Consider the following 27,572-nt stretch of genomic DNA (forward strand, 5'->3'; position numbering starts at 1 on the left):
CTGCCCGAAACCCAGCAGAGCCACTGCCTGTCAGTGTGTGCATTGGTGAGACAGATGGTCTAAAAGTAAGGTAAAGGTAAAATGTGCCGTAGAGTCGGTGATGACTCCTGGCGACCACAGAGCCCTGTGATTTTTCTTTGGTAGAATACAGGAGGGGTTTACCATTGCCTCCTCCCGCGTAGTATGAGATGATGCTTTTCAGCATCTTCCTATATCTCTGCTGCCCGATATAGGTGTTTCCCATCGTCTGGGAAACATACCAGCAAGGATTCGAACGGGCAACTTCTGGCTTGATAATCAAGTCATTTCCCCGCTGCGCCAAAAGTGGTCTAAAACACTTGGTCTAAAAGTACCTTCTTGTGTTCATATATGTGAGGCTAGAAGGAGAAAGGATAGATTATCCCTCATGGTTGCTTACAGTTCCCAGTTTAATACAGTTTATTAGCCTACTTTCCAGTAGGCTTATGAGATCACCCAGCATTCTGCGTGTGTCCGTGTGTGTGTGTTCCCACCATCAACTTCGCAATGTCTGGACTAATATGAGCCAAATCGGGTTCAGTTGTAGGGACACATGGGGACACCTCAACAGCATCGTTTGTGATGATGTCATCCACCCCGATTCAAGATGGTAGAGCAAGGGTTTGAGGAGCAAGAGGGCTAACTTGTGAACTGCCTAACTGATTTGGACCAAATTTAGTCCAGTTGTAGGAATAGTGAAAAGAAGTTAGGCAGATTAGTTTTTACTAGAACAACTTGTTGAAGTTATCCTAGGGAAAGCACAGCTCTTTCAAGCAGAAGGAAGACCTATCCTTCCTTGCAGACAACCCAACCACTATCAGCAGCAGTGACTAAGACCAAGGAAACATGGCTCCAGTGCCAATTATAGATCTTCCCTAATGTGTAGTTTGGCCCTCCGAGGCCTAGTTCTCACTAAGGTGGTCAACATGAGCCTGAACTGTACCATTTCATGTTGCAGTATCTTTATACAAGACTCCTTGTCATGGAGAAGGCTAGGCTAAACCCCCTCTTTGTGCGATGTCATTTTCAATGTGGAAGGCATTAATTAATTAATTAATTAATTACTGTTACTACTACTGCTGCTGCTGCTATTATACAGTCACCACAGGCAGTCTGAAGTGGTAAGCTGAAGTTCCCATTGAAGCTAGCATCACCTCAGTAAGAACTGGGCCTCTGTCAGAGAACAAATTGACACTAATTGGACATGTAGAAAGGGAACATAAGGAAAGCAACAGGGGGCATTTCAGTCTTCCAGACATTATCTTTACGATCTTCTTACTTCCATTCAGCAAATATACAATGAGCCCCTTCAGCATGATCAGTGAGAAAGGGCTTGAGGGAACGCAGGGAGGAAGGCTGCTAGCACTCACCTCCCCACAGACGATCCCTGGGCGGGTGGTTTGCCCACCCACATGACTGCCGTAGCTGACAGCAGAGTGGAGGGTCGGGGGATGGGAAGCAGCACCCCGCCACCCAAAACTCCCCTAATGCAAAATGCAAGAGCGCATTGTGCATTGTGGGGATTCCTCTGACTTCAGCCGGGGAACCCGCAAGCAACCGGGGCTAGTGGACGACCCCAAAAAATGAACTTAAGAGAGCACTTGCTCTCTTAACCTCATTTTGCAGGAGGGCTCCACAGGCGGGTTTGAAGCAGTAGCAGAATTCGCTTGCCTCTCATGAGCAGCCAAGATACATCCATTTCAAGAACCAACTCTGAGGGCATGACACTACCAAGAGAGACATCCCTTTTGTCCCTGCCTACTCAGATCCACCATGAACTGCTCCCACTGCTCCCTCTCTACTGCTTAGCATCTCTTCCCACAGACATCTCTCCAGTCACTGTACAGAATGCCTCAGTCACCCCCCACACTCACCCTCTCCTGTTTTGTTTTTTACAGCACAGCACAATCTCTGAAGTCCTTCTGCCCTTGTCTCCCTTCACAGCAAATCCTTCTCCCCACCCCTGTGGCACTGCTATCCCCTTCCCTACAAAAGACACAGTTCGGTTACCTGCAGTAGGATTTCCCGGCAATTCAGATGATTGTTGTCTTCGGAGAAGATCTGAGAGAGCTTTCGGAAGGAGCTTCTGGCATCCCTGTCGGGTAAGCAGAGTTTCGTGAATGGAGTTCGACCAACGGGTCCATTCAGCCTGGAACCTCCAACCAGCTCTCTAGAGTCTGGAATGGAAGTTCTTCCCAACCCTGGTTGGGGGAAATCTTCGAACTTGACATTATCCCACGGCCAAAAGGAATGGGAGACTGGAAGAGGATGGTATGTATTTATACCAGCCCCTGGATTATGGCACAGCATACATGGCACAGTCCATCATCCCTTTCTCCACTGATGCTCCTTCAGAAAAGCTCACCTGTTGACAGCAGCCCAGGTGCGCTTGAGTCGGTAGATGGAGTTGGACTGCAGAGCAGAGAGGATGGCGTACAAAGAGGAGAAGTTGCGTAAGTCCCGACATCGCTGGAGGGTCAGGGGGACCATTCCGGATTGCAGGGGAAGAAACAAACATTTCAGTAAGGGGAGGCAAGATTCTCAAAAGGAGGGTTAAGCTGCTAGATTAAGTTGTTAAGAGGCTTAGTTTAGTTTAGTTTATTACTATCAACAATCAAAGATCAGCAATACAATTTAAAACTTTACAGAAAAGTACGGATAAAAAAGAATACATAAAATAACAATAGTAATAATAAGAAGGAGAACAAATCCCATTTGCATATAAAGATAGCTGTTATCCAACATCCTAACATCATATTTTAAGTAAGGCTGCAAGTTCTGATCAGTTCAATTGGTATATTAGGCTGAAATCCTGTTTGTTTGTTTGTTTGTTTGTTTGTTTAACATATTTCTATACCGCCCAAAACTTGTGTCTCTGGACGGTTTACAAATGTATGTGGAGAAGGTAGTTTTAGAGATAGTGTTACATTTAAAGTAAAGGTAAAGTGTGCTGTCGAGTTGGTGTCAACTCCTGGCACCCACAGAGCCCTGTGATTTTCTTTTGGTAGAATACAGGAGGGGTTTACCACTGCCATCTCCCACGCATTTATGAGATGCGCCTTTCAGCATTAAAGGCAGCATTATGAGATGATGTCTTTCAGCATCTTCCTATATCCCTGCTGCTCGATACAGGTGTTTCCCATAGTCTTGGAAACATACCAGCGGGGATTCAAACCGGCAACCTCTGGCTTGCTAGTCAAGTCATTTCCCCGCTGCGCCATTAGGTGGCTACGGTGTTACATTTAGGAGGGAAATATTCTGGTAGGCAGAGGGCAGCAGAACAAGAGGCAAGACTCAGAAGGCTGTAAGGGGGGGTCAGCAGACTGTAAAAACAACAGGCAGACACACAAACAGTCTTGCTATATGCAGCTGTAAAATAAAGTATAAATGCATTGATCCTTCTGAGACTGGCTCTTCTTCGCAGAAACAACACAGTGGGGCTTCTAAGTACAGAGGCACAAGATTACTCTGTTAATCAATTAAATCAATTTTTATTAGTGGGCTGAGATTGAAGGGAACACTTGTTTATGTTGTAAGCTATTTTAGTTCTAGTGTGTTACCATAATATACACTAAAAAGACAATAATTGTTGGGTTTTTTAAAAAAAATATTAAAATTATGAGTTAACTTACACTTCCTTCAATGTCTAAAAAAAGCTTCTTTATAGTAATGTCTTGGAAATATACAAATATATTTAAGTTCAATCAGTCAGTAAAAAGACACTTCTCTAAACAGGTCCTGGGGAGGAAGGAGGGGAGGGAAGAAGGAGAGAGCCAGAAGGCTCACAGCTACTCAACTCAGTGCATCCACTGCAGGGGAAGGCGTTAGAGAGCTGGGTTCAAATTCTCTCTGTCCAGGGGACCATGCAGACAGGGCTCCCCAACCTGTGGCACTCCAGATGTGGCTAAACTACAACTCCCATTACCCTCAGCCACAATTTATTATATGATGGGAGTTGTAATTTAGCCACATCTGGAAGTGCCACAGGTGGAGCCCTGCTTTAAAGGAACAACACCGTCCCTCTTTTCTTTCAGCTGATCAATTCCATGGGGTATGCATCTGAATAAGTGAGCCCCATTGAACATAGTGGGACTGACTTCTGACTCATACCCATAGAATTGCACTGTACCAAAAAAAAAAGTTAAATTGATTGACAGCCCTAATTTTAAGAACATTTGTGGTGGTTACTTTTTGATACATTATAATAATTTGATGTTATCAACACAGGTGGGGGGAAAATTACATTGTTTTATTACACCAAGGGCATGCATTGATTGTTCATAAAGGCAACAGGACTCCAATCTTGTCAGGTTTCTGCTCCCATTGGAAGCAAGATGTTCCCAGCCTCCTCCTTCCCTCCCGCCTCCTCCCAGGAATGCACCCATCACAGTTATCCATTCTGCTTCTAATTCTAGAAGTTTAGATCTAATAGTTCTGAAGAGAGCTGCAAAGGGTGGGCACTGAGACAAAACAACACAACACACAACACTACTTTTCCTTTATGAAGGAATTCACTCTGCACTGAAGAACTACATGATACCACTTTCTGGACTAATGATTTTGCAAGTGTATTTGCTTTTATAGCACCATTACCAATAGATACACTTTACCAATAAATACGTGAGAAGTCAGGTTCTTATCCCAAAGGACTCACAGTCTATAAACAGGGCACAGAGGAAGGGGAGAGAACTGGAAGCAGAGATAAATTGGAGAAGAATATGCAATGATTTCATGTACACTTACTTAAGCTTAGTTACTTCGTTTGGGGACAAGAGGGTTAGGCCAAAGGCTTTACAGAACATAGGAAGCTGTCATATATTGAGTCAGACGGTCAGACCATAGGTCCATCTAGCTCAGTATTGTCTACACAGACTGGCAGCAGCTTCTCCAAGGTTGCAGGCAGGAGTCTCTCTCAGCCCTATCTTGGGGAAGCCAGGGCGGGAACTTGGAACCTTCTGCTCCTCCCAGAGCAGCTCCATCCCCCGAGGGGAATATCTTACAGTGCTCACACTTCTAGTCTCCCATTCATATGCAACCAGGAAAGACCTTGCTTAGCTAAGGGGACAAGTCATGCTTGCTGCCACAAGACCAGCTCTCCTCTCCAGAAAAGAGACTTGAAGAAGTAAGAAAGAAGATTTTTTTATTCACTGCATTTTTATACCAACCCAGATCAATGATCTCTAGGCAACCACTGATCATATAAAAAGCTTGTCACAAAAACTGTATGCACAAAAAAATGTCTGGAGAGTATTCAACATCTGAATGTCTCCTGCTAGGTCTCTGGCTCACTACCCCCAAAGAGATCAAATGCCTCCTTCCCTGACTTCATTTTTCTGGCATGCTCATTCCTGAGCCTGGAAGCTGCCCGCTGCACCCACATTCACCTGAGCAATGCTGATCCATTTATCCAGCAGGTGTGCCCGCTGGGGAATGCGAAGGGCCAGGTCTCCAAGCACGGATGTGATGACACAGCTGGTGACGGCATTGAACTGGGCCACAGTGGCCCGGACACTGGGAGCCATGTGCTGATTCTCCTTCTTGTCTCGCTGGGACCACACACAGCCCAGGCAGTGGAAGGGCTGCACCACTCTAAAGAGCTCCTGGGGAGGGAGAATGGGAGGAGGGAAGAGGGAGAGAGCCAGCCCAAGGTCAGAAGTGGGGGTGGAGGCCAGATTCCAAGGACAACTCCCTGTCCATGGGACGATGCCGGCACAGTCCCTCTTCTCTTTCTTCTGGCCGGTTCCAGAGGGCGTGCATCTGAATGAGGACAGGGAATCCTGGCTTCTGCCACGGCTGCCCCCATTGCTTAGATTCCAGCTCCTGGAGCTGGAAACAGTTAAGAACCAAGGAGTCCCAGAACCCACCCCACTCCACAGCAACAACATCCGGCAAGATTCCTCCCAAAGCTGTTTCCAGCCCTCACTCCCACCAGTGTCTCTGTATCGTACTCACTGCATCCATCAGGGTCAGCTGCTCAGCCACTTCATCCACGGAGAAGGACAGCAAGGCTGGGGTCTCCTCACAGTCATCTGACCCAGCTGCCTCTCCAGTTGCCTGTGGCAACCCCAACGCCGGGGACAATCCTCCTGCATGGCAGGGAGACGAGAGCACTCCGAGTGGCTAAACCCAACTTTTAGGAGGAGGTGCGTGCAGGCACTGGGTACCTTGGAGGCACCTGCTCCAGGGAGGTGTGCAGGTTGATGTTTCACTCATACCAGATGATTGGCCTGATCCATAGGATACCTGTGCCCCAGTAATAGTGCAAGGGTTACCTGTGACCCAGTATCTCTTGCAATATGAGACTTTGGTTTGGGGCGGCATAAAAATTGATTAAATAAATACAATAAATAAATAAATATTAGGAAGACTGCTGGGACACAGGTCACAGGATGCAGCTGCACCCCATCTGAGCATGGTGCCCCAGCACTGCAAGAGATTCTGGGGTGCACCTTAGTTCATATGTCATTTTCTTGGTGCCTCTAAAAAAAGAGCAATGCACCAAGCAGCGTTTCCTCTATTTATTTTCATTTGTGCGCAGAATGAGTTTTGTTCTGGGTGGCAGGATCAAGGCAGTGTGTTCACACATGCAGATTCAGAGTGGAGTCTTCTCGATTCAACCTGAGCGGGATCTAAAATTAACTGAGAGGACATCAGAAAACTTGTGAGCACACGCACATGCACACACCTCAGAGGGAACACTGGCATCAAGTGCTCACTTGGCTTGCTGATCAGTGTTGTGCCAGGATGTGCATCTCCGACAGAAGTTGAAACCGGTATGAAAACCCATGTGGCTTATTCACAGTCCTCCCCACCTTCTATTCCTCCAGTCTACAGACTGCACAAAATCTAGGGGAGGCCTAATCCAGTACAGACAAATGATCCTGACAGTATTTGCAGTTTTTACATGTATGTATGTATATATTTATTTAACTTCCCCCCCTAATATCCTGCTCTTCCTCCAAGGAGCCCAGAGCAGTGTACTACATAATTAAGTTTCTCCTCACAACAACCCTGTGAAGTAGGTTAGGCTGAGAGAGAAGTGACTGGCCCAGAGTCACCCAGCAAGTCTCATGGCTGAATGGGGATTTGAACTCGGGTCTTCCTGGTCCTAGTCCAGCATTCTAACCACTACACCACGCGGGCTCTCTCGTACCCTAGGTCCTGCAACCACCCTCTGATCCAAAGTCTGCAGAATCTGAGGGGCAGACATCCTGATGGAAGGAGCAATCTTTCACTTTTATTCTCCCCTTGTCTAGGAGATACACAATCTAACTGTCCAGAATGAACTTGCAAGCAGTGTTCTAATTTTTTTCATCTGTGTGCAGAATGAATTCTGGGTGGCAGCATCAAGGCAGTGTGTGTGCACGTGCATTCAGAGTGGGGCCTTCCTGATTCAACCTGAGTGGGATCTAAAATTAATTAACTGAGCAGACATTTTAAAAAATGTGTGAGTGCACACACAAGTGCATGCCTTAGAGGGAACACTGCTTGCAACCTATGCAAAAATGCAATAGGGGGTAAAGTCACGAGAGATGTTTCAACCTGTTGCCTTTATGCTTGCCTTGTTCCCCTCAATCTTGTTTGGCATGTGGTGTCCAGAGCTTTCTCCCTGGTGTAGAACTCTTGTACCAATAGGCAATGTGGCACGGCCTGTGCCAAGAAGCTAACTACAGGACAAGCAAAGAACTAAGGCTTACAGCTGCTTTCATTTTACTGCCTGGGCACCTGTGACTTTCTGTGAAAGTTTCACAAATCCTTTAAGCAAACCCTCCCCCCGCCCTGTGGTTATTTTCGCTCGCTTTTGTCTTATAGCTAAGCTTACTGTGCATGGGCTTTTTAAAAACAGAGGCCCCATCTGCTTCGGCTGGGTCTTCCTCCTTTCCACGTTCCTCCTTTCTTTCTTGGTTGGCTTGCAGCAGGCCCTCTGCCAGAGCACACGCTGGGGAACCAGGAGCAGACAGGTGCAGGAAACGCAGGGCTCTGTGCAGACGCAGGTGCTCAGGAGGCTGCCAGAAATCCTCAGCGTGGTCCTGAAGCCAGAGCTCCAATACATGGAGCACCGCTCTGCAGCCAGAAGGGAAATGCAGTTAGAATCACACACAGGCCCTTGTTGGCCTTGTCTCGGCGCCACTGCCATATGGGGCTTGGGTGGCTTCTAATTATGAGCCACTTCCTGGCCCTCCTCCATCCCCAGGGTGGGGGGATGCTTCAGTCACCCCAGCAGTCCATGCTGCTCCTCCTCCCACACCAAACTTCTCCCCACCCCCTGGCACCTCAATTTTCCTTGGTGCCTCCTCCACTGGAGCCCCTCCCCCTGCAAGTACTTGGCCCCTTCCCAAAGACATTCAGGGCAGCTCAACACATGAGGAAAATGAGGTGGTAGAATGCTGAGATGCTAGGATGGACTGCAGCAGACTGCAGAAATGGGATTTTAAAGAAACAAACTGTTCTGCATTCCAAAAGACTCACTGCAAACAAACTAACCCATTCATATGCAACCAGCACGGACCCTGCTTAGCTAAGGGGACAAGTCATGCCGGCTACCACGAGACCAGCTCTCCTGAACAGCTGCAGCCTGTCTCCCAGATGTGCTAGGTTTTTATTTTCAGAAAGTTGTTTAGGTGAGGGCAACATTCAAAAGTGGCATCCTCAACCTGTAATATGAACTGGTACAGTCCATTTTACCACCTCAGCATCAGAGGAGCACCTCGGTCTTTTTGGAGCCTGGACCGAAAGGCCTTTGGCGGCCCGCTCCCCTTCAAGTTAAGCATCACCCCCCTACACACACACACACACACACACACACACACACATCGTGACACACACAGTATTTTTAACACATGGAGGGCACAAACAGCACAAACAGCAACTTTGCTCTATAAAACAGGTATGTTTAGGCAAATATGCATTAGCAGAAACACTGCAACATGCAATGTAACATATTCCCATCCCACATATTTCTTTCCCCACTCCATCTAAAGCAGAGGTCACACTTGGCCACCCAGCACAGTACAGGCCAGTGGTGCGGTGCTGTGACCACACCAACCAGGACAGAGGATTTGGGGGGCCCCAGGGGGTGTGGGGAGGCCATGGACCTCTGCCCAGAAGTCCAGGGGGAAGAGCACCTCTGCTCGGGAATCTGCCACCTGTTGCCCATGTACCCCTAGCCTCATTTAGTATATACCAGGTTTTCCTAAACGTAAGCATCTGATTGGTCTCCTATGGTGCCCCACCCAGAAACAGTCACAGTCACAGACCAAGTCCTGGGCAATTGCGTTGACTTTGCACAGCAGCTCTTCCTTCCCATAGCAATGGTCAGGGAGGCAAACCACTTCCTCTACCCCCTGGCAGATCTCACAGTTCAGAGTGAGAGTCACTGAAGCTGGTTAAGTGCCCCAGATGGCACGCATTGCCTCGACATGAAGGAATCCTTGAGGCAGCAAGAGCAAAAGGGGCTCCACTTGCCTCCCCACGCTGCCATCACCCTGCCAGGCCTCCCCCCTTCAAGAACCTCACCTTCCTTGTGTGCCTCCTCCCTGGCACCCTCCCACTGCCCATCCTACCCACCCCCTGCCCAGTGCCTCACTTGTCTGGTCCCAGGGGCAGCAGCAGCTCCAGCACCTGCTCAGCAGTGGTGAAGGCCCGGTAGGTGGCAAGGAAGCTGGGGACGTAGCCAAGGTCCCCCTCCGCGCTGGCTGACACCAACCATTTCACCAGCCTGGGGAGTGTGGCAGCCCGCAGTGTACGTCTCTTGCAGGTACGGTACTGTACAAAGGGGCACTCGGGTGGGTTGGCATCGTCCTGTTGGGAGAGAGACAGGCATGGCATCGTACCAATGAGGTGAGGTAGAGGAGATAGTAACCCTCCACTGGTACCTATGAGAGAGGTAAGACACCTACCCTGTTTCCCCGAAAGTAAGACCTACCCCGAAAGTAAGACCTAGCAGTAATTTCTGATGTACCGCTAATTGCCCTAGTGCATTTTTGGGGGCTAAAATTAATATAAGACACTGTCTTATTTTCAGGGAGACACGGTAAGTGTAAGTGCACCCCCTTCCCTTCCGTGGGTTTTAAAAATCTTATATTACAAATCAAATTCATTACATTCAAAACATTCTTCTCGTGGGCTTATCTTGCCTTCAATACACTCTGGAGGCTCTAAATCTGCTCAACGTAGCCCCTTCCCCCGCTGTTTTTGAACTACAACTCCCATAATCCTCCATAGCCAGGAATTATGGGAATTGTAGGCCAGCATCTGCAGGAGGGCCGGAGTTGAGCAGCCCTGCTAAATATTCCCTCCTCTTTTAAAAACAGAGCTCACTGCCCCAAAGCTTGAGGCGTCTTGTAGGCGAAAGCAGCAGGGAGAGCCCCTTTGCAGGCCTGAACATGACTTGGCAGACAGCTTCTTCCCCCCGCCCCATCTGCTGCATCCCCTCTGCTGTGCTGATCAGCCCTGTTTAGCATGGAGGAAGGAACATCGTCTTCCTCCTCTAAAGGGGGCACATACCAAGTGGCAGGATCTGTTGGCCATGGGCTCTGCCCTCACTCGCTGAAGGGTGATGCTGTAGATGGCTCCATCTTCTGCCTCTTCACCCCACTGCTGGAGAGGTGTCTACAGAGGAAGCCAGAGCAGAAGTGAGACCAGGGCTTGTGTGGCTAACTTGCATCAGGCACTACGGCAATCTCTAAGTCAACTAGGCAAAAGGGAAGTTCTGGGATCCAAGTGCCTGTGGATCTATTCCCAGCTAGGAAGGAAGAATTGGGCCTTTCAGAGTTAAACATGCTGTATAAAGTCTTTGTTCACAGAGCAGTTTGGAAGCTAACAGTCTGAGAATGAGCAAAGAAACAAGGATGATACCAGGCTTCCTTGGAGCTGAGGCTTTCTCCTCATCATGCCTCCTTTTGTGCAGGTGGTGTATATCACTTGCATAAAAGCAGAAAAGAAAAACTGATATACAGATCATTTTTCCAGCTCCAAAACAAGGAAAAGCTTCACGGGGCTTTGGGGAGTGTAATAGATGCCCCTCCTAATCCTGCAGAGCACACACAGACACAAACATGTCCTGGTGGTCCACATCCCCAAAACTGAGATTAACCACATATTAGTATCTGCCATGGCTGGTGTCCAAGTTGTGGGGAGGCTAAAAAAGGGTATGGAAAATGGGAAGGGGAGGTACCAAATGCAATCTCAAAACATGCAAAAAAAATGAAGTACCTGGTAGATGTAAAGATATATTATTATAGCAATAGCAATAGCACTTACATTTATATACCGCTCTATAGCCGGAGCTAAGTGGTTTACAATGATTTAGCGTATTGCCCCCAACATTCTGGGTACTCATTTTACCGACCTCGGAAGGATGGAAGGCTGAGTCAACCTTGAGCCCCTGGTCAGGATTGAACTTGTAACCTTCTGGTTACAGGGTGGCAGTTTTACCACTGCGCCACCAGTGTGCCACTGGAGGAGGGGGTATGGGGGGCAGAAGATGTGTTGGGAGGGCAGAAGGTTCTCAGAGGTCCAGTGCAGGGCTTTGCCCAAGGGGCCTCTGACAACTTTGTACTGCCCCAAGGGGTCGCCAGCAACTTCGAGACAGGAGAAAATTTCTGACCATTCTCTTCCCAAATTCAGTACCGTTCTACAGCTGTTTAACAGAACAGGCTTCAGGGTGTGGCTCTTGAGTCACTCTCATTTCATGGTTAGCACACAGGAGAACATCCAGTTGGGTTGTGCCCAATGGACATATCCCTAGGATATGACCTGAATCCAACCTGAATCCATTCTCACACAAGGCGGTCATGTTTTTTCTGACCCTGCCCTGCCCTTACATAGGAACCTAGGAAGCTGCCATCTCCTGAGTCAGACCATGGGTCCATCTAGCTCAGTATTGTCTACACAGACTAGCAGCGGCTTCTCCAAGGCTGCAAGCAGGAATCTCTCTCAGCCCTATCTTGGAGATGCCAAGGAGGGAACTTGGTACCTTCTGCATGCAGATGCTCTTCCCAGAGTGGCCCCATCCCCTAGAGAATATCTTACAGTACTCACAAGTAGTCTCCCATTCATATGCAACCAGAGTGGACCTTGCTTAGCAAAGGGGACAAGTAATGCTTGCTACCACAAGACCCGCTCTCTTCTGAAATAAGAGAGCCCCACACAAAGAAACCAATCAGCTGTTCAATTTCGGGATCTCAGGCTGCTGGCACAGGCAAAAGGAGGCAACTGTACCATGCTACGAACATTATCAGTAGATGGGGCAGCTGTTGGGTTTTGCTGAAGGAAATACCAGACCGTTGCTTCCTTCCTCACCTGGAGTGAAATCTGGACAGAGAGTGAGATCAAGAAGTTGCCCACCACTTGCCCACCAAATCCATCCCAAGCCAAATCCCTTCCTGGTACTAAGGAGTCCAAAGCTAACTCTGGGGACTGGAGCTCAGCATACTGCCTCCCTGCACCCCAGTCCAGGTGCTCCTGCTTTGCTCCAGTGACCTTCCTTGACATTTCCTGCTGAGCAGCAGAGCCACCAGACCGGTCTGGCAAGAGGTTGTAAACATAACACCACCATCGCCACTATCTGCACTGCCCCGTGCCAAGCACCGGTCTAGAGAGAGAAAGCCAATCTCTGCTTTCACCCGACAGGGCATGTTGATGGAATCCTGGCACAAAAGTAACGGGGTGTGCCCCTGTCATGGTTCTTTTAAGTTTTCTAAATACAGTTGACCCGGATGACTCGGTATTAGTTGGAAATACACATATCATAGCAGAATAAATACATGGAGCCTGGTGACTATGCCAGCTTTGAACGACTGGTGCACAAAATATATATTAATCTCAGTTAGCTTTAGGCATTTCCATAAGGCCACATTATGGGCATTTTGCGGGGAGCAGAGGGGGAATCCCAAGCCTTTTCCTCAAAAATTTGACTAATATGTGTCAAGTCACCTAATGTGCTCTTTGTTATATTATTAATGATTGTATTATTTTAGACTGTGAGCCTTTTAGGGACAGGGAGCCATTTTCCCATTTGTCTTGCTATGTAAACTGCTTTGAGGACTTTAACAGCAATACATAAATAAATAAATAAATAATGTATTAAATTTCTGTTACTTATTTTCTCTTGCCTTTATAATGTCCCCCCCCCATCTGTATCTGTTTCCTGCTCGATATTATTTGTATTTGGTTTAAAAAAAAAAAAAAAAAACAATGCACCTGCCCCATCCCCAATATAAAGAGAATATCTTGAGCTGAAAGGAGGACTGTGACCCTGCACTGCACTCCGGGAGTAGGTGGGTGTGCGGAGGAAGTACAATAAATGAAAAACGGAGCAAGGCAAGGGAGTGAAGTCTCGGGGATTTCGGCTTAAATAACATTTAAAAAATCTAACCCTAAACTCTGTTATTTCCTATTTTCCAGAGTCCCATTTCTCATCAAACAAGAACTGGCATACTCTGCTCACATCCTTCTCTACGATTTGCATTCGGGTGGGTAACTGGGTAATGCAGAACTAACTCTGGGGAACTCGCCCGCTTTTCAGGCAGCCCTGGCCTTTGCGCTGGAAGTTCTCCTCTGTATCCAGCTCCGAATGCCCCTGTCCTTTGCTCTGGATCAGTCAAAGGCTCTGCAACAAATACCGCCCCCTAGTCTTGCGAGGTAAGGTAAAGTGTGCCGTCAAGTCGGTTTCGACTCCTGGCACCCACAGAGCCCTGTGGATTTTCTTTGGTAGAATACAGGAGAGGTTTACCATTTTCTCCTCCCGCGCAGTCTGAGATGATGCCTTTCAGCCTCTTCCTATATCGCTGCTGCCCGATATCATAGTACCAGCGGGGATTCGAACCGGCAACCTTCTGCTTGTCATGAGTCAAGCATTTCCCCGCTGCGAGGACAGCTCGTTTAATTGAGAGAACAGAAAGGCCGTCCTGAAAGCGTCCTCCGCTCCGACTGCTCTGCCAAGCAATCGAGACGGGGCAGCGACGCCAATCTCCAAGAAGAGCGCCGGAATTTTTACGAGTCGCGTGGAATACGGCTTGTTGTGGGGGGTTTGGGGTGGGGAGAGGTGCAGTGATCTACTGCACAACTCTTAAAGATACAGGCGCCCTGCTGCTGCCCCCTTCTGCACCTGCTCCCCCCACTGCTTCCCGCGCACTCCGAGCCCCCTCCCTGCCCTTCCCTCCGATACCATTGCAATCTCGGCTTTGCCCATCCTCAGGTCTTCTCTCCCGCAGCCTTGGACCGTTTCTCCTCCTCGTGGCCCCTTGCACCGGGGCTAATGGGAACACGAGCCGGCTGGCCCTGCCCTGTCGGAGGGAGGGGCTGAGCTACTGCCCTGCCGGCTGGGTGCTTTTCCCCGAGTCGAGCCCTCCGGCTCCGTACTTGGCGACCTCAGCAGGGTCAAGGCAGCGGGCGGAGCAGCAGCAGTAGCGCCGGCATGCCGCACGGCTGGCGGTGGCTGTTGCCTTGGTGGGCCGCCGCCTTTCTCTTCCCTTCCGCAGACTTCGGGATCGGGGCGATGATCACGGATGGACGAGGAGCAGCCGAGCCCCTCAAGTGCAGTGCGGGTGGGGGGGAGAGCTGGAAGCAAGCCGCGCGGTTTCCTGCGAGGTCAGAACGCAAGGCCAGAATGGCACACCACGGGCTGGCTGCCGCTTGCTCTCCCCACTTGGCACCCATTCGCTCCGAAGGTCGCAGTTGTGAAATGTCACGGCTCTTTACCTACCTGGAATTCAGACATCAGGGCCGCGCTTGGCAGCCAGAGCTGCCTCTACCCTAGATTTCCTTTGAATGTGCAAGGCCCTGCCTGCGGCCAGAGCCCCAATGAACCGGAAGGAACCCCAATGAAGCAAATGGGGCTCCTCCAAGGAAGACTCGAGCTCATTCACGAAAGCAGGCTGTCAGCATCTAGCTTATATGACTAAGGCAAGGTCCCAGATGTTGTAGGACTACAATGCCCATCATCTCCCAGCCACCATGGCCAACAACAGCTGGGGACCAGTGTTCCCTCTAACAACTGTGCTCCATCTCCCAGACATTGTTCACTACAGTTCCCAACATCCCCAGCTGCAGTGGCCTTTGGCTGGGGATTATGGGAGCTGTAGTCAACAACATCTGGGAATCCCTGTTAGAGGGAACACTGCTGGGGATCCAAGACTGACAAACTCTGCCCTTGGCCATGTGGCTGAGACAACATCTGAGGACCCGAGGTTGGGAACTTCTGAGGTTCATAAGCACCAGAGCACTCTTGGCTCTGACAAAGCACCCAGCACAAGAAATGTACACAACTGGAGGGAGTAGGTCACTCTTATCACTTCCATGTTGCAGATGGGGGGGGGCGCATGCTAAGGTTGATAAAAATATTGGCTGACATTCAAGATTAGGATGCACTGGTGCAGCAAGGGAGCAGCCTAACCAAACTTCCCCACTACTAGCACTGGTGCAATGGAGAAGTGGCAATTTTTGACGCCTCCCCATTTCCCAGGAAGTCCTTTACCACCCAGAAATATGTCCCCAAGGGCTGCACAACCCTTTTGTTTGGCTACCGGGACCTTATTCTACCCAGCATTGCAGCCCTCCAGTGGCTTGTGCTTCTTTTTTGATTATGAATCCTTTCAGTACAGAGAACCAGCTTCGTATACTTTTTGCTATGTAAACCGGTTTGAGATTTCTTTTTTTTCATTGAAGAAAAACTTTTTTGTTATTGTCCAAGAGTGATACACCGCTCTGAGCTCCTCAGAGGAAGAGCGGGATATAAATGTAAAAAATAAATAAAATAAATCAGCATCATCAAAATGGCTGTCCTTTTGCTTTGAGGACCTCTCTGACCAGGAATCCTTGTGCTTTGCAGAAAATTCTAGGGAGTGTTCTGGCATGCTCTCTATGTAACTCTTGCCAGGCTTTTGGACCTCTCTGTCACTCCATGTGTCCAAGAGCACTTCCAACGCTTCTATGTAGTTGTGCATCGTGTTGCAAGACTAATGGGACAGGCAAACTGTCTTTCAGGGAATCTTGTCTGCCATTACAGATCTTCTCATTGAGAAACTTCTGGTAAGCTTCCAAGGAAACCAAAACTTCTCCAGGACACAGATTGAAAACTTCTGCATGGAACAACTGAACCACATTTTAATTTCTAGAATTAAACAGTCATAGAGTTAGGATTCCTTCATATATATGGCAGTGGGGTTGGGGGACCTTAATATTTGTTCATGGCTATAGCCACTATATCAAGCCCAAGGCTTCCAACTGTCACACTAAGCAAGGATTAAGCCATAACTTTGTGTGATGTCTGAACCAGGTCATTTATATGGACAAAAGAAAGCAGGCTGGGTAGGATCCAAAAGGATAAGCTGAAGGTCTTTAAAGGCATGCACAACTGACATGCAGATTTCCCTCAGACTAAACCTTCCACATTAGAAGACCAAACGACAGTCACAAAACACAGTCCTGTACCTTAGATTTGTGGTTCATGTGCTTGTTCCATTAATGTATAATTGTGAGGGGGGGGTCTACATTTCTACTCTAAAGGGGGTGCATGGGTGAGGAAGGTGGCATTTCCCCTCCATCTCTTGACATTCTTTTCTCTCCAGCCTGGCTCACTTTTGGAATTGCAGCTGGGCTGGGGTGGCGGTGGGGGGGAATGCCCTGGGTGACCATTGGCAGGGAGGGAAAGTGGAGGGAAGGGGTGCTCCTTTTGATGGAAAAATTAGAGATTGAACAAATGCCTTCTCCTACCCCAGGATTTTCACCTAGGAAAAAGGTCTCCCCCCACACCTTTGAAAAGTACTTCTGAGTATTTTTGTCCCCAGTACTTGGCCCTGAGTACTACTTCAACCTTTCCCCCATCCTGCTTTAATGCTTTAGTTATGTGGACAGGGCCTCAGAAGCCAGAAGTCCACAGAGTGTAGTCCATATTTCCAGAAGAAAACTGGTTGAAAGTCTTTTTCTGATAGTGGTAATGATAACTTAGAACAGTGGTTGTCAACATTTTCACACCCAGTACGCTGATATGTTTCCCAGACTATGGGGAACACCTATTTTGGGCAGCAGCAATATAGGAAGATGCTGAAAGGCATCATCTCATACTGCACGGGAGATGGCAATGGTAAACCCCTCCGGTATTCTACCAAAGAAAACCACAGGACTCTGTGGTCACCAGGAGTCAACATCGACCCGACAGCACACTTTACCTTTACCCACCTTTAACTTCAACATAAACCCCACAAGTTTACACTTTTTAGCATAGACATCTGTCCTATATACACAAGAGCTGGTGTTGTAGCAAGCATGAATTGTGTCCTTTGCTAAGCAGGGTCTGCCCTGGTTTGCATTTGAATGGGAGACTACATGTGTGAGCACTATAAGATATTCCCCTTAGGGGATGGGGCTGTTCTGGGAAGATCACCTGTATGCCTGCATGCAGAAGGTTCCTAGTTCTCCCTAGCATTTCAGATAGGGCTGAGAGAGACTCCTGCCTGCAACCTTGGAGAAGCTGCTGCCAGTCTGTGTAGATAGTACTGAGCTAGATGGACCAATGTTCTGACTTGGTATAAGGTAGCTTCCTATGTTTTTCATTCAGTCCTTCACAGGGTGCATTTACACTGCAAACATACTGATTTCATAGTCATTCCTTCTTCCTATGGAACCCTGTGTATTGTAGCTGAATTCTCATGTTTTTTTGAGGGAGGACAGTTCAAAGCTCCCTCTTTCTCCTCCTCCCTTCACTGCTGCCTTCTAATTTTATTTGGAAAAAACTGGCAGCAGCTTCTCCAAGGTTGCAGGCAGGAGTCTCTCTCAGCCCTATCTGAGATGCTAGGGAGAACTAGGAACCTTCTGCATGCAGGCATACAGGTGATCTTCCCAGAACAAATGTGTCAGGTCTTTAATTAGGCCATGACCCACTGTGGGGTCTTAACCCACCAGCTGAATACATTAAGGCATCCTCCAGGTCCGGACTAATCACTGCACTAAGGATGCCACAGAATAGGCTATGCCTATTCTATTCTATGTAGCAGAGGAAACTGACAGGCTCCTGAGTTGGCTTGTTCTTAGAATTTTGCCAAATGTAGAACATGATAAAGACTATCCCCTCATTATTAGGGATGTTCATGGAACCGGAGGGGTTCAAAGGTAAGGGGGGACTTTAAGGGTCGGGGAGGGTGCACTTCCTTCCTTCCCACCGCATTTCCCCCGCTAGCTCTCTGTAAAACTGATCTGGCGGGGAGGTAGTGTACCTCCTTGCCACCCCATCCTCTCCTCAGATCAGAAGTGACCAGAAGTAACCTGCGCGCATGTGCACGTCTGGCGCATGCACATCATGCTCATGCGTCGGCGTGTGTGCACGCAAGCGGGTTACTTCCAGTCACTTCTGGTCCGAGGAGAGGACAGGGCGGCAGGAAGGTACGCTGCGGCCCCGCTGGACCGGTTTTACAGAGAGCACCGACGGGGGAAACACAAAGGGGGGGGGAGTGCACCCTTCCCCACCCTTAAAGTTATCCTGCCCCCACCTTTGAACCAGCTGAACCGCCAGGTGTTCGAACCTGTTCAGAGGCCTGTAAAAGGTTCGAACACCCAGCGGTTCAGCTGGTTCGAAGGAGAGGGGGATAACTTTCAAGAGATAGGTTTAGGACTGTGAAAACAGAGGGAGGTTAGGAATAACTAGGCAACAGAAAGTAAGGCAAAGGAAGAGCAGCCGTGCAGGATGGGGCCAGGAGTCATGCAGGACACTGAATCTCCAACCTCTTCCTCCGGCTAAATGTTAACACTCTTACCTGTAGACATAAATGCTAGAAACCAGCATATAAAGAAAAAGAGGCAGTGTGGGATGCCAAATTCTGTCCCTCAGTCTTGAACCCACAAATGGGCGAAAAGATCATAGCCTTGACTACACTGTGGCAGGTTTCAGGCATGAGATTGGAAGGACCAGTGCAAGCTGTCTGTCTTTGTCTGGGTCTTGCGTGCACTTCCTTTGGGCACAGCATGAGCACAGTCGGCTGTGTCAGAGGTATGTGACCCACTGTGGCCCTTCAGTTCGGCAGTGTCCAGGATCTGTGACTGATTGCAGCAGCAGCCATGTACACTGGAACTGAAATGGCCAGCGAGAGTGAATCAGGTAAGTTGGATCCCCAAGGACTGGTTCAGTGAGTAGCTATCAACCAGGATGGGCCAAGCAAAACTGGAAGCGTTTGTCCTGTGTCCAACTGATCTACATCAATATGTCAAACCTGTATTCAACTTGGCCTCACAGCCATCTATATAAAACAAGAGCCAGTGAGGTGGTGGCCGTGCCTTTATCTCGTCCCCTCCAGCACCTAAGGTCTCACCAGGCTTCATTGGAGGGCCACTCCTGAAGCTGTATGCAGCTTAGCCTCACAACCATCTGCTGCCCTGGCCATCAGAATACAGGCCCCAGTTCTGAACGCAATCCCACCCAGCCCTGGCAGAGGCACAAACAATGGGGCCGCTCAGCCGCAACAGGGTTTATTCTATCACACACAGCAAACACAGCACTCAGTGGCCTCACTCCATGCAGAGTGTGACCGACTCTGAGCCACCCTCCACCTACCTACCTCTAGGAGTCCAAAGGACATGAGAGTGATGATAGCAGGGTGGAACTAAGGGCAGACGTCAGAAGGGAATAGTAGGGGTTCTCTCTGTTCAAGGTTTACAGATTCTGGGGAAATGTCTAAATTAGCATGGAGGTGGCTAGATGCATCTTCCTTGACAAGCACCAGATCCAGACTACCTGCCCCCCCAGAGCACTGATGCTTCTCTCACAGCTGGGAGCTGAAATGCAGAGGATCAGGAGCTATGCATCAGCAGGAGCTCACTGTAGGTCCTTGCCTGCTCTGTACAGGGGTGAGGAACAGATCTACCAAGGGGTCCCGCTCCTCTTTTCCTGGGGCCTGCAGTCTTGACAGAAGAGTGGAACTGGCTCACACAGGAGGCCAGTGGCTAAGGAGGCACGTTTAATAGCCAAGGACCTTGGAGCAAAACAGGAGCTGGGAAAGGAAGGGCTACATAGGGCTCAGTCACTTCCCATCCTTCTTCCTGTAGCGGGTGCGGCGTTTGGTCCTGGCCTCTATCATTTGCTGGGATTGACGCTTCAGGGCTGCACGTGTCACCACATCAGCATCATCTTCCCCGCTCTCCTCCTCATCTGTGAAGAGATCAAAAAAATCTGAAGTGGCCCAAATGTTCTCATCCCAAGCCCAGGGAGAAACACCTCACCATGAGTGGGGCTAGCATCACACAGAGTCCTCAGCCACGGGGAAACATGGCTCGTTTCAGAACCCATAAGAGAACCTACAGCCAGGAGGCCACAAATGGTCCTGCATACACTCTGCAACAATGATACTACAAAAGGAGAAAGGTGTGTGTGGAGATATCAGAGCCACCTACTCAGGGCCACCTGTGCTGTACACAGAGAAGGCAGATACCACACACCAGTGAAGAGTTTGCACTGCACCAAGAACCCAATTTTTATAGACTCCCAGAGTACACAGAGCCCACAGTGGGCTAAGTTCAGGGCTGTGTGTATTCTCGGCAAACAAAAAATAGTGCTGTGCTTGTGGTAACCCAAATCCTGGGCCAAATAAGTGGAATGCTGGACCTTGAATACATTATGCACATTTGCATGCTTCTCTCTTCTTTGGAGTCCCTTATTCTTCACTTTTGCATAATTTATTCTGGTATTATTAGCAGTGGGAAGGGTGAGAACATGTCATAAAGGCTAAAAACCTGCATAGAAATTAACAAAATAAATAAATGTCAAGAAGCTGATTTCTGTGCCGACTCTCACATTCTGCACTGACAGCCCTGACTTAGATCACAAACAGTCCACAGACATAGGAAGATAATGGCTGACATACTGTGCAGTGTCATGTGCATTTTGCAATGTAAGGTATGTGCAGTTGCGCATTCTTTCTGTAAGTAAGACATCACAGTGAGCCCACCAGCACAAAAGAGCCCACCAGCACACAGCAAGAAAAGTGGGCAGGAGAGTCAAAAGAGACTGCCTCCTCCCACTTCCTTGCTGTGCACAAGGTTTTTATCCCACATCCACATCAGGAAGGGTCCTTAGTTGGGAAAAGGCTATCGCTTACTGGCAGAGCACATGCTTGGCACCTTTTGAACTATTTTTTGTCCAATCCCTTCTCCATGGAAGGCTGGAAGACCTGCATAGATATCACCCCCCTGACTCAGTCACTTACTTACCATAATACATGTCTTGTTTCTGTGCAGTGGGCAGTTTGACCCGGGTATTGTAGGCAGGTAATCTCCTCTCGATTTTGGAATGGAACTGCAACAACATAGGCTGGCATTTAGACTGGGGCCTTGCTGAGGAGGGGGAGCATTCCCAAGTTGGGGCAGCAGAGCTGGTAGCCCAGCAATTCTGGCCTGGGCAGCTTCCTGCAAAATTAGCTATGCAAACTGGCAGGACAGGGAAAGAAAATCATTTATGGAATTGCATAGCCCATCTCATTCCAAAGGCTTGAGATGGGTAATAAAGAGCTCCTGCAGTACAGTGGCTTAGAGAACAAGCTGCGAGTTGAAACATCACAAACTTAAGACCCTAGTTATATAATTGTAAACCTCTATCTTTTAGTCTCAGCCTTCCGTTTGCCAGATGGAGTTCGTACTACCAGCCTATATGACATAAAGTTATTTTCTACAAGCTGAAGATGGGATTTCACTTGTGGGAGGCGCGCATGGGATTGTGGGAGGGGCACATGGGAGGGAGATGGGATTTAACTTGCTCTCCATCCACTGCATAATGTTGGCTTCTATTGACTAGCTAGAGTAACACCTAAAATTAATCTCCAGCTTCATTACTATAACGATTACTATGTTTCTCAATTTCTTTTTTTCTTTTTCTTTTGTTTTCAAGGGGCCCATATTGTTTGCAGATGCAACAGACACAATGTTGGCCATAAGTTTCTAAATATGAGGCAAGAGCTATTGTCTCTTCTTCATCCCTGTAGTCCTACTACTAGCACTTAGTGAGACTAAACTGACATGATAACTCTTCCTGTACTCTTTTTGAAGACTGTTACAAAAGGCAAACTTCTAGGGCTATCATACCATACCCAGCTCTTTTGCTTTTCTCAGCTGATGAAGAATTCTGGGGAGCTTGAAAACTTGCTTAAGATTTTATGTTACTTTGGTTAGTCCTATAGAAGTGTTCATAGATTGTGGTTTTAAAATACCCTGTTTGTCTTAATTGTTTTGAATTGATCTGTCACCTGTTTTGCCCAAGGCATCATCCGATGAGGTCAAGGGCTGGATAAAAGACTGTAATGACTGGGATGCTTTCTTGATAGCTGATAGAATTCTATACCCCAATTCAGAAACTAGTTCTTATCAAAGTTTGGGTAATGTGACCTCCAGTGGCTGTTGCTGGTGTCTATCTGTTTCTTTTTTAGACTGTGGGATCAGTGAGTCATTTTTAATCAATCAATCAATCAATCAATATCTATGTAAACCACTTTGGGAATTTTTTGTTGAAAAGTGGTATATAAATATTCATCATATTCATATGTTTATCTCAGAACTGAAGTTGGGGGACAAAGAATTTGAAGTCAATTTAAACATAGGCAGGGCAGGGACAGACTTGAGAGCTGAGTTTCTAGAGTTAGTTGAAACAGGGAGTTAGTTGAAACAGGGGTGCAGCTTTGGACAGGGCACAGGTTATTCCCTTTGGGGACTTGACCCAATGCAGGATTAGCAGCTCCACTGCCTTCCTTAAGAGTCTTTTTGCTCCCTAAGTGTGCAACGTCTGTATTTGTAAATAAAAGGAAACATTGCAAAGACACTAAGTCTCCAGTGCCCTCTCACCCAAAGGCAACTCAACTCCATAGAGTTGCTCCTGCCACTTCTCACCATTCTGCAAAATGGGAAGTACATTCTGGTATCAAATCCCAATCAAGCAATACAATCTCCTCAGTCAAACTGAGAAAATTGAGTAGGTCTGGGCCCTTCATCCTCATATAGACCTACCTCCACTTCTTCAATTCTCTGGAGAAGCTCCTTCTTGTCTCGATTTCGAAGGGACTCCATCAGGTACATCAGTTTCTCTTCTGATTGAGCCAGGAGGTCAAGCACATAGTCACTGGCTTTCTCATCCAAGTGGACAGAGGCAAAGCGGCTATTTTCCTACGGGGAAGAAGAGATCCTGACTGGCTTCTGGCTCCTTAGAGCACAGCAAAGATATTTAGGAGGATGCAGTGAAAGTTATTTGATCGGGGCCACAGAGAAAAAGAGAGAGAACATGAGCAGAATACCAAAGTCCTGCTTCTCAGTTGTCCTGCTTTTAGCCTATCTAGTGACAAGAACAGGACCCAGGAGTCCTGACTCACAGTCCCTGCTAAAACTACTAGCCTCTGCGACTTTCCTGGAGCTGAAAAAAAGAACCCAGGTTTTCATCCTCCCCACCTCCTCTATGGAGGGCTTCAATCAGCGCCCCACTTTGAAAACTGTTTTGATTTGAATTCGTGGCTTAGGGGAGCATCCCAACACCTCTGTGTTGGACACCTCTGTGTCAGAGGTTCTTAATTATGATATTGTCTGAGCACCGGGCTGTGTGGCGGGGCGGGGGGGAGGTGGATCCAATAGAGTCAGGCAGGCATAGCTGAGCACTCACCAGCTTGATATGCTGTAATTTGGAGGACAAATGCTCTACTCCAGACTTGGCATTGAGCAGAACCTTGGACACCTTTTCCATCTCTGCCTTGGCTGAGTCACGCCTCTTCTCCTCCTTCTGCAGGTGGCCATGCAGCTCCTTCATCAGGTTCTGGGCCCTGGGGTGGAAGAGAGGGTGGGGTGAGCCCCAGAAGAGAACCCACAAGTCCCACCTTGTACCTGGCTGGCCCTCACTGCTCCACCCACTATGCCCTCCTTCAAAATGTGTGGTTCAGGAGGGCCCTTCTTCATGGCTGATGATGAGTGTGCATTGCTGTTCCCGCACCCCCCAGAAAGCTTCCTGCCCAGGAAACAGAGTGAGGAATAACTTACTCCACCTGCCGGGCCTCTCCTGAGTACTTGAGTTTCTGAAGTTCAGCTGCTATTGCATCCTTCTCCTCCTGAAGCCGTACCAGGGTCTCCTCATTCTCATTCTTCATGGCTTCCAAGTGCTGGAAGGTCTCTTCTTGGGCTAGGAAGCAGGCTGCAACATCCTGCCAAGAGACCACAGAGATTGACAAGACACCAGAGCCAAATTAGGACACAAAAAGGTAAAGAAGAAAGGGAAAAGACAGCGTAAAACTAGGATGAAATACAGTCGCTCTGTAAGAGCACAATCCCAACGTGGTCTCTCTGAGCAAGACAGGACCTGAACTGGGGATTGAGCACCATCTAGCTGCCGCCTACTAGTACTAGCCTGTTCTTGTTTTTTGATTGCCCTGTCTCGGATAAGCATGCAGAGGCTGATAACCTGTCATTGAAGATGACCTCCCTATACCTTGGGGAAATGACAAGAAACTAGAGCCAAATTAGCTTGCCTCCTCCCTACTCTTGCATGCAGATGTGGAGAACTGGGCTAGCACATCCCACAGGGCTCTAACGCAAGCCTACACTTCTTACTGGACATGTCATTCAGACTCCTCTCCAACAATGCATGGCAGAAAGAAACACAACAGGCAAATCACCATGACTAGCCAAAACCCCTGACTGCTGCAACCATCAGTCAGAAGCCATGCTCTTCCATGCTAATGTTCACAGCGCATGCAGAATCAAAGGGGAAATAACCACCAGGGAGTGGGCAGGGAGGCATGGTACAGCCTTGAAAAGGGGGCTAAGGCAAGAGACTGCAAAGCAGCATAAAATATAAGAGGATGCCCCAGCAGCACACTATCAAATCACTGCAATCTCAGAATGGGGCTAAATTTGATTTAGTAGCTTTGCAGTGCTCTGGATGGGATGTTCTTAAAGTCCTTGGAGTGCAGAGAAGACTGCAAAGGCCTCGAACCAACATGAACCTGTGTCTGACTGGTTGGGTGCTTTGTGGTACTCCTTGCTGCAACAAATGCATCAAAGATTGGTCCAAAAGGCACTTCAAGGGGCCTGGGGCTTTTAGATGGCCCTCACTCCTGAGTGTACTCCTTATAGGGAGAGACATAGCGCTGAAATGCCAAGAGGTTTTTCACACATGGCTCTATGCCTCAGGGTATCTGAAGAACGAATCTGCTTTGCAGCAGATTGGAGGCATTTTAATTTGAGGGATTAGATGGACCATTCACATAGCCATCAGCACCTCCATCAACACCTTCGGAGAAAGCAGAAGCCCTGGAGTTTTTTTCAAAAGCTGCTGGAAACGGAGCATTGGTCACTTACCGTGAAGGCTTCTTCTGGTTGCTGCTGTCAAGGCATCTCATTGGGTTATCCTCGTCATGTGCTCCTGGGCAGGACTATGCAAATTCTAATAGAAAAAGCCTATAAAGCCTGACGGGGATAACCCCTCCCCAGTTCTTATAGGACAAGTTAACAGATAAGGAACATATAACCATGCATAAATAACAATAATGGCAGATAGAAAGTACGTATAACCATAGATAACCGATAAATACACACAGTACAGGGACATAAGGCACCCCCATGACTAGGAAGCCCACACTGACCCTGAAAAACTCATAGGAGTTGTCCTAGTGATTTCCCGTGGAGTAGAGCGAAATTATAAAAAACGGGTGGGCTGAGATGCCTTGACAGCAGAAACCAGAAGAAGCCTTCACGGTAAGTGACCAATGCTCTGTTCTCGGTTGCTGCTATCAAGGCATCTCATTGGGACATACCCAAGCAGTACGTCACCGGGAGGGAACCACCCTGCGCTCTACTCCTGGGGAAGGACTCCCTGAAGGACCCGTCTCCTAAAGGCCGCCTGAGTGGATGCATACAAATCTAGCTTATAGTGCTTAATAAAGGTGGAAGGGTTCTTCCAGACTGCTGCTTTGCATATTTCTTGAACTGGTGCGTTAGTCGCAAAGGCCGCTGAGGTAGCCATTGATCTCGTGGAATGGGCCAATATGTGTTCAGGAGGAGGCACCTTTTGAGCCTCATAGGCTAGGGATATGCAGGCCCTGATCCACCTTGCAATCGTCCTGGATGAAACTGCTTCTCCCATTGATGCTGGGAGATAGGACACAAAGAGGGAATCCGTCTTCCTAAACTCAGTGGAACGTGCTAGGTAATGTTTCAGGCAGCGCCGTACGTCGGATTTATGCCCCAGCTTTTCTTGCGGGTGCGTCGGGCGTGGACAGAATGATGGAAGGAATACATCCTGCGCTGTATGGAAATCAGACAGCACCTTTGGTCGACTAAATGGATCTGGTATCAGGCGAGCAGCATCTTCTGTAATTATGCAGTAAGACTTATGAGCAGACAGTGATCTCAGTTCGGAAACCCGTCTTGCTGATGTCACTGCCACTAGGAAGGCCAGCTTCATAGACAACAACCTGAGAGAGATTGACCTGATTGGCTCAAACAGTGAATGTTGCAAAGCCTTCAGTACCAGGTTGAGATTCCAGGTAGGGAATCGGTGCGCCACTGGAGGCGAGAGCAGCGTGGCCCCTCTCAAAAATCTTTTTAGTAAGGGATGTGATATGGAGATCTTCGTCACCTCTCCCGTCAGAAGTGGAATCAGAGATGCAGCCTGTCGCCTGAGCGTATTTGGCCTTAGGCCCTTATCGAGGCCATCTTGTAGAAATTGCAGAAGGTGATTAATAATAATAAAAAGGGCAATGCCTTGCCCTTTGGCACCTGTTGTTGAAAAGACCAACGGAGAAAGGTCCTCCGTGTATATTGGTATACCCTGTTTGTGGACGGGCGATGAGACGCCAGAATGGTATCGGCCACCTTTTGTGTTAGTTCCTGGGCGTTCAGCATCCGCCGCTCAGTCTCCACGCGGCCAGCTGAAACCATGCCAGGTTTGGGTGAAGAACCGGACCCTGTAACAGTAGATCTGGCTCGACTGGTAGACGCCAAGGACTGTCCGTGCTCAGCAAGACTAGCTCGGTGGACCAGGGTCTTCTTGGTCAATAAGGTGCCACCAGAATGACCTCTGCCCTTTGTTCTTTTATTATCCTTAGCATCCGCGTCAGTAGGGGAATTGGGGGGAAAGCATAAAGAACACCTTTTGGCCACTGGCAGGACAGGGCATCCATCCCCACTGCTGTCCGGCAGTGGAATCTGGTGATGTATCTGTTGACCTTTGCATTGAGAGGCGTGGCAAACAGGTCCACTACAGGCGTCTCCCACCTGCGTGCCAATTGTTTGAAAACTTGCATGTTGAGAGCCCATTCCCCTGGGAGAAGATCCTGTCTGCTGAGCCAGTCTGCAATAGAGTTGAGGTTCTCTTTCACGTGATGGGCTGCAATGGAGCTCAGGTGACATTCTGCCCAACACACCAGAAGGACCGATGCCTGATACAGGAAACTGGATCTCATCCCGCCCTTTTTGTTGATATGGGCCTTTGCGGTTGTATTGTCCGTCTTGATCAGCACATCCCTGCCTGAGACCTGGGAGCGAAGGTGTAGTAGTGCCAGCCTGACGGCTCTCAATTCCAGCCAATTTATCGAGTGGTC

At 48.5% G+C, this 27,572-nt stretch overlaps 2 protein-coding genes across 5 annotated transcripts in view; both read right to left on the reverse strand.

Annotated features, from left to right (window-relative positions):
- RGL3 (ral guanine nucleotide dissociation stimulator like 3) overlaps nucleotides 1–14,665 on the reverse strand; it is a 30,851-nt gene extending 16,186 nt beyond the window's left edge. For 2 of the 4 annotated variants that reach the window (XM_053303849.1, XM_053303853.1), the window contains exons 1-8: nucleotides 14,189–14,665; nucleotides 10,525–10,629; nucleotides 9,605–9,819; nucleotides 7,841–8,082; nucleotides 5,971–6,104; nucleotides 5,403–5,618; nucleotides 2,384–2,487; nucleotides 2,029–2,113 (exon numbers count right to left, since the gene is read on the reverse strand). In XM_053303849.1, the coding sequence (XP_053159824.1) occupies nucleotides 2,029–2,113; nucleotides 2,384–2,487; nucleotides 5,403–5,618; nucleotides 5,971–6,104; nucleotides 7,841–8,082; nucleotides 9,605–9,819; nucleotides 10,525–10,629; nucleotides 14,189–14,212 (1,125 nt within the window). In that variant the 5' untranslated portion in view covers nucleotides 14,213–14,665. Of the gene's footprint in view, nucleotides 1–2,028; nucleotides 2,114–2,383; nucleotides 2,488–5,402; nucleotides 5,619–5,970; nucleotides 6,105–7,840; nucleotides 8,083–9,604; nucleotides 9,820–10,524; nucleotides 10,630–13,753; nucleotides 14,072–14,188 lie in introns of those variants that run through there. The other 2 variants (XM_053303851.1, XM_053303850.1) reach the window with 2 other exon arrangements.
- A 4,798-nt stretch (nucleotides 14,666–19,463) lies between these two features.
- Nucleotides 19,464–27,572, reverse strand: part of ODAD3 (outer dynein arm docking complex subunit 3) — a 30,960-nt gene continuing 22,851 nt past the window's right edge. Inside the window, exons 9-13 of the mRNA XM_053296513.1 lie at nucleotides 24,013–24,173; nucleotides 23,642–23,798; nucleotides 22,999–23,154; nucleotides 21,217–21,301; nucleotides 19,464–20,158 (exon numbers count right to left, since the gene is read on the reverse strand). Coding sequence (XP_053152488.1) covers nucleotides 20,031–20,158; nucleotides 21,217–21,301; nucleotides 22,999–23,154; nucleotides 23,642–23,798; nucleotides 24,013–24,173 — 687 coding nt within the window. The 3' untranslated portion in view covers nucleotides 19,464–20,030. The remainder of the gene's footprint in view (nucleotides 20,159–21,216; nucleotides 21,302–22,998; nucleotides 23,155–23,641; nucleotides 23,799–24,012; nucleotides 24,174–27,572) is intronic.

Source organism: Hemicordylus capensis, chromosome 2 (assembly GCF_027244095.1).
Source record: "Hemicordylus capensis ecotype Gifberg chromosome 2, rHemCap1.1.pri, whole genome shotgun sequence".
Classification (NCBI taxonomy): domain Eukaryota; kingdom Metazoa; phylum Chordata; class Lepidosauria; order Squamata; family Cordylidae; genus Hemicordylus; species Hemicordylus capensis.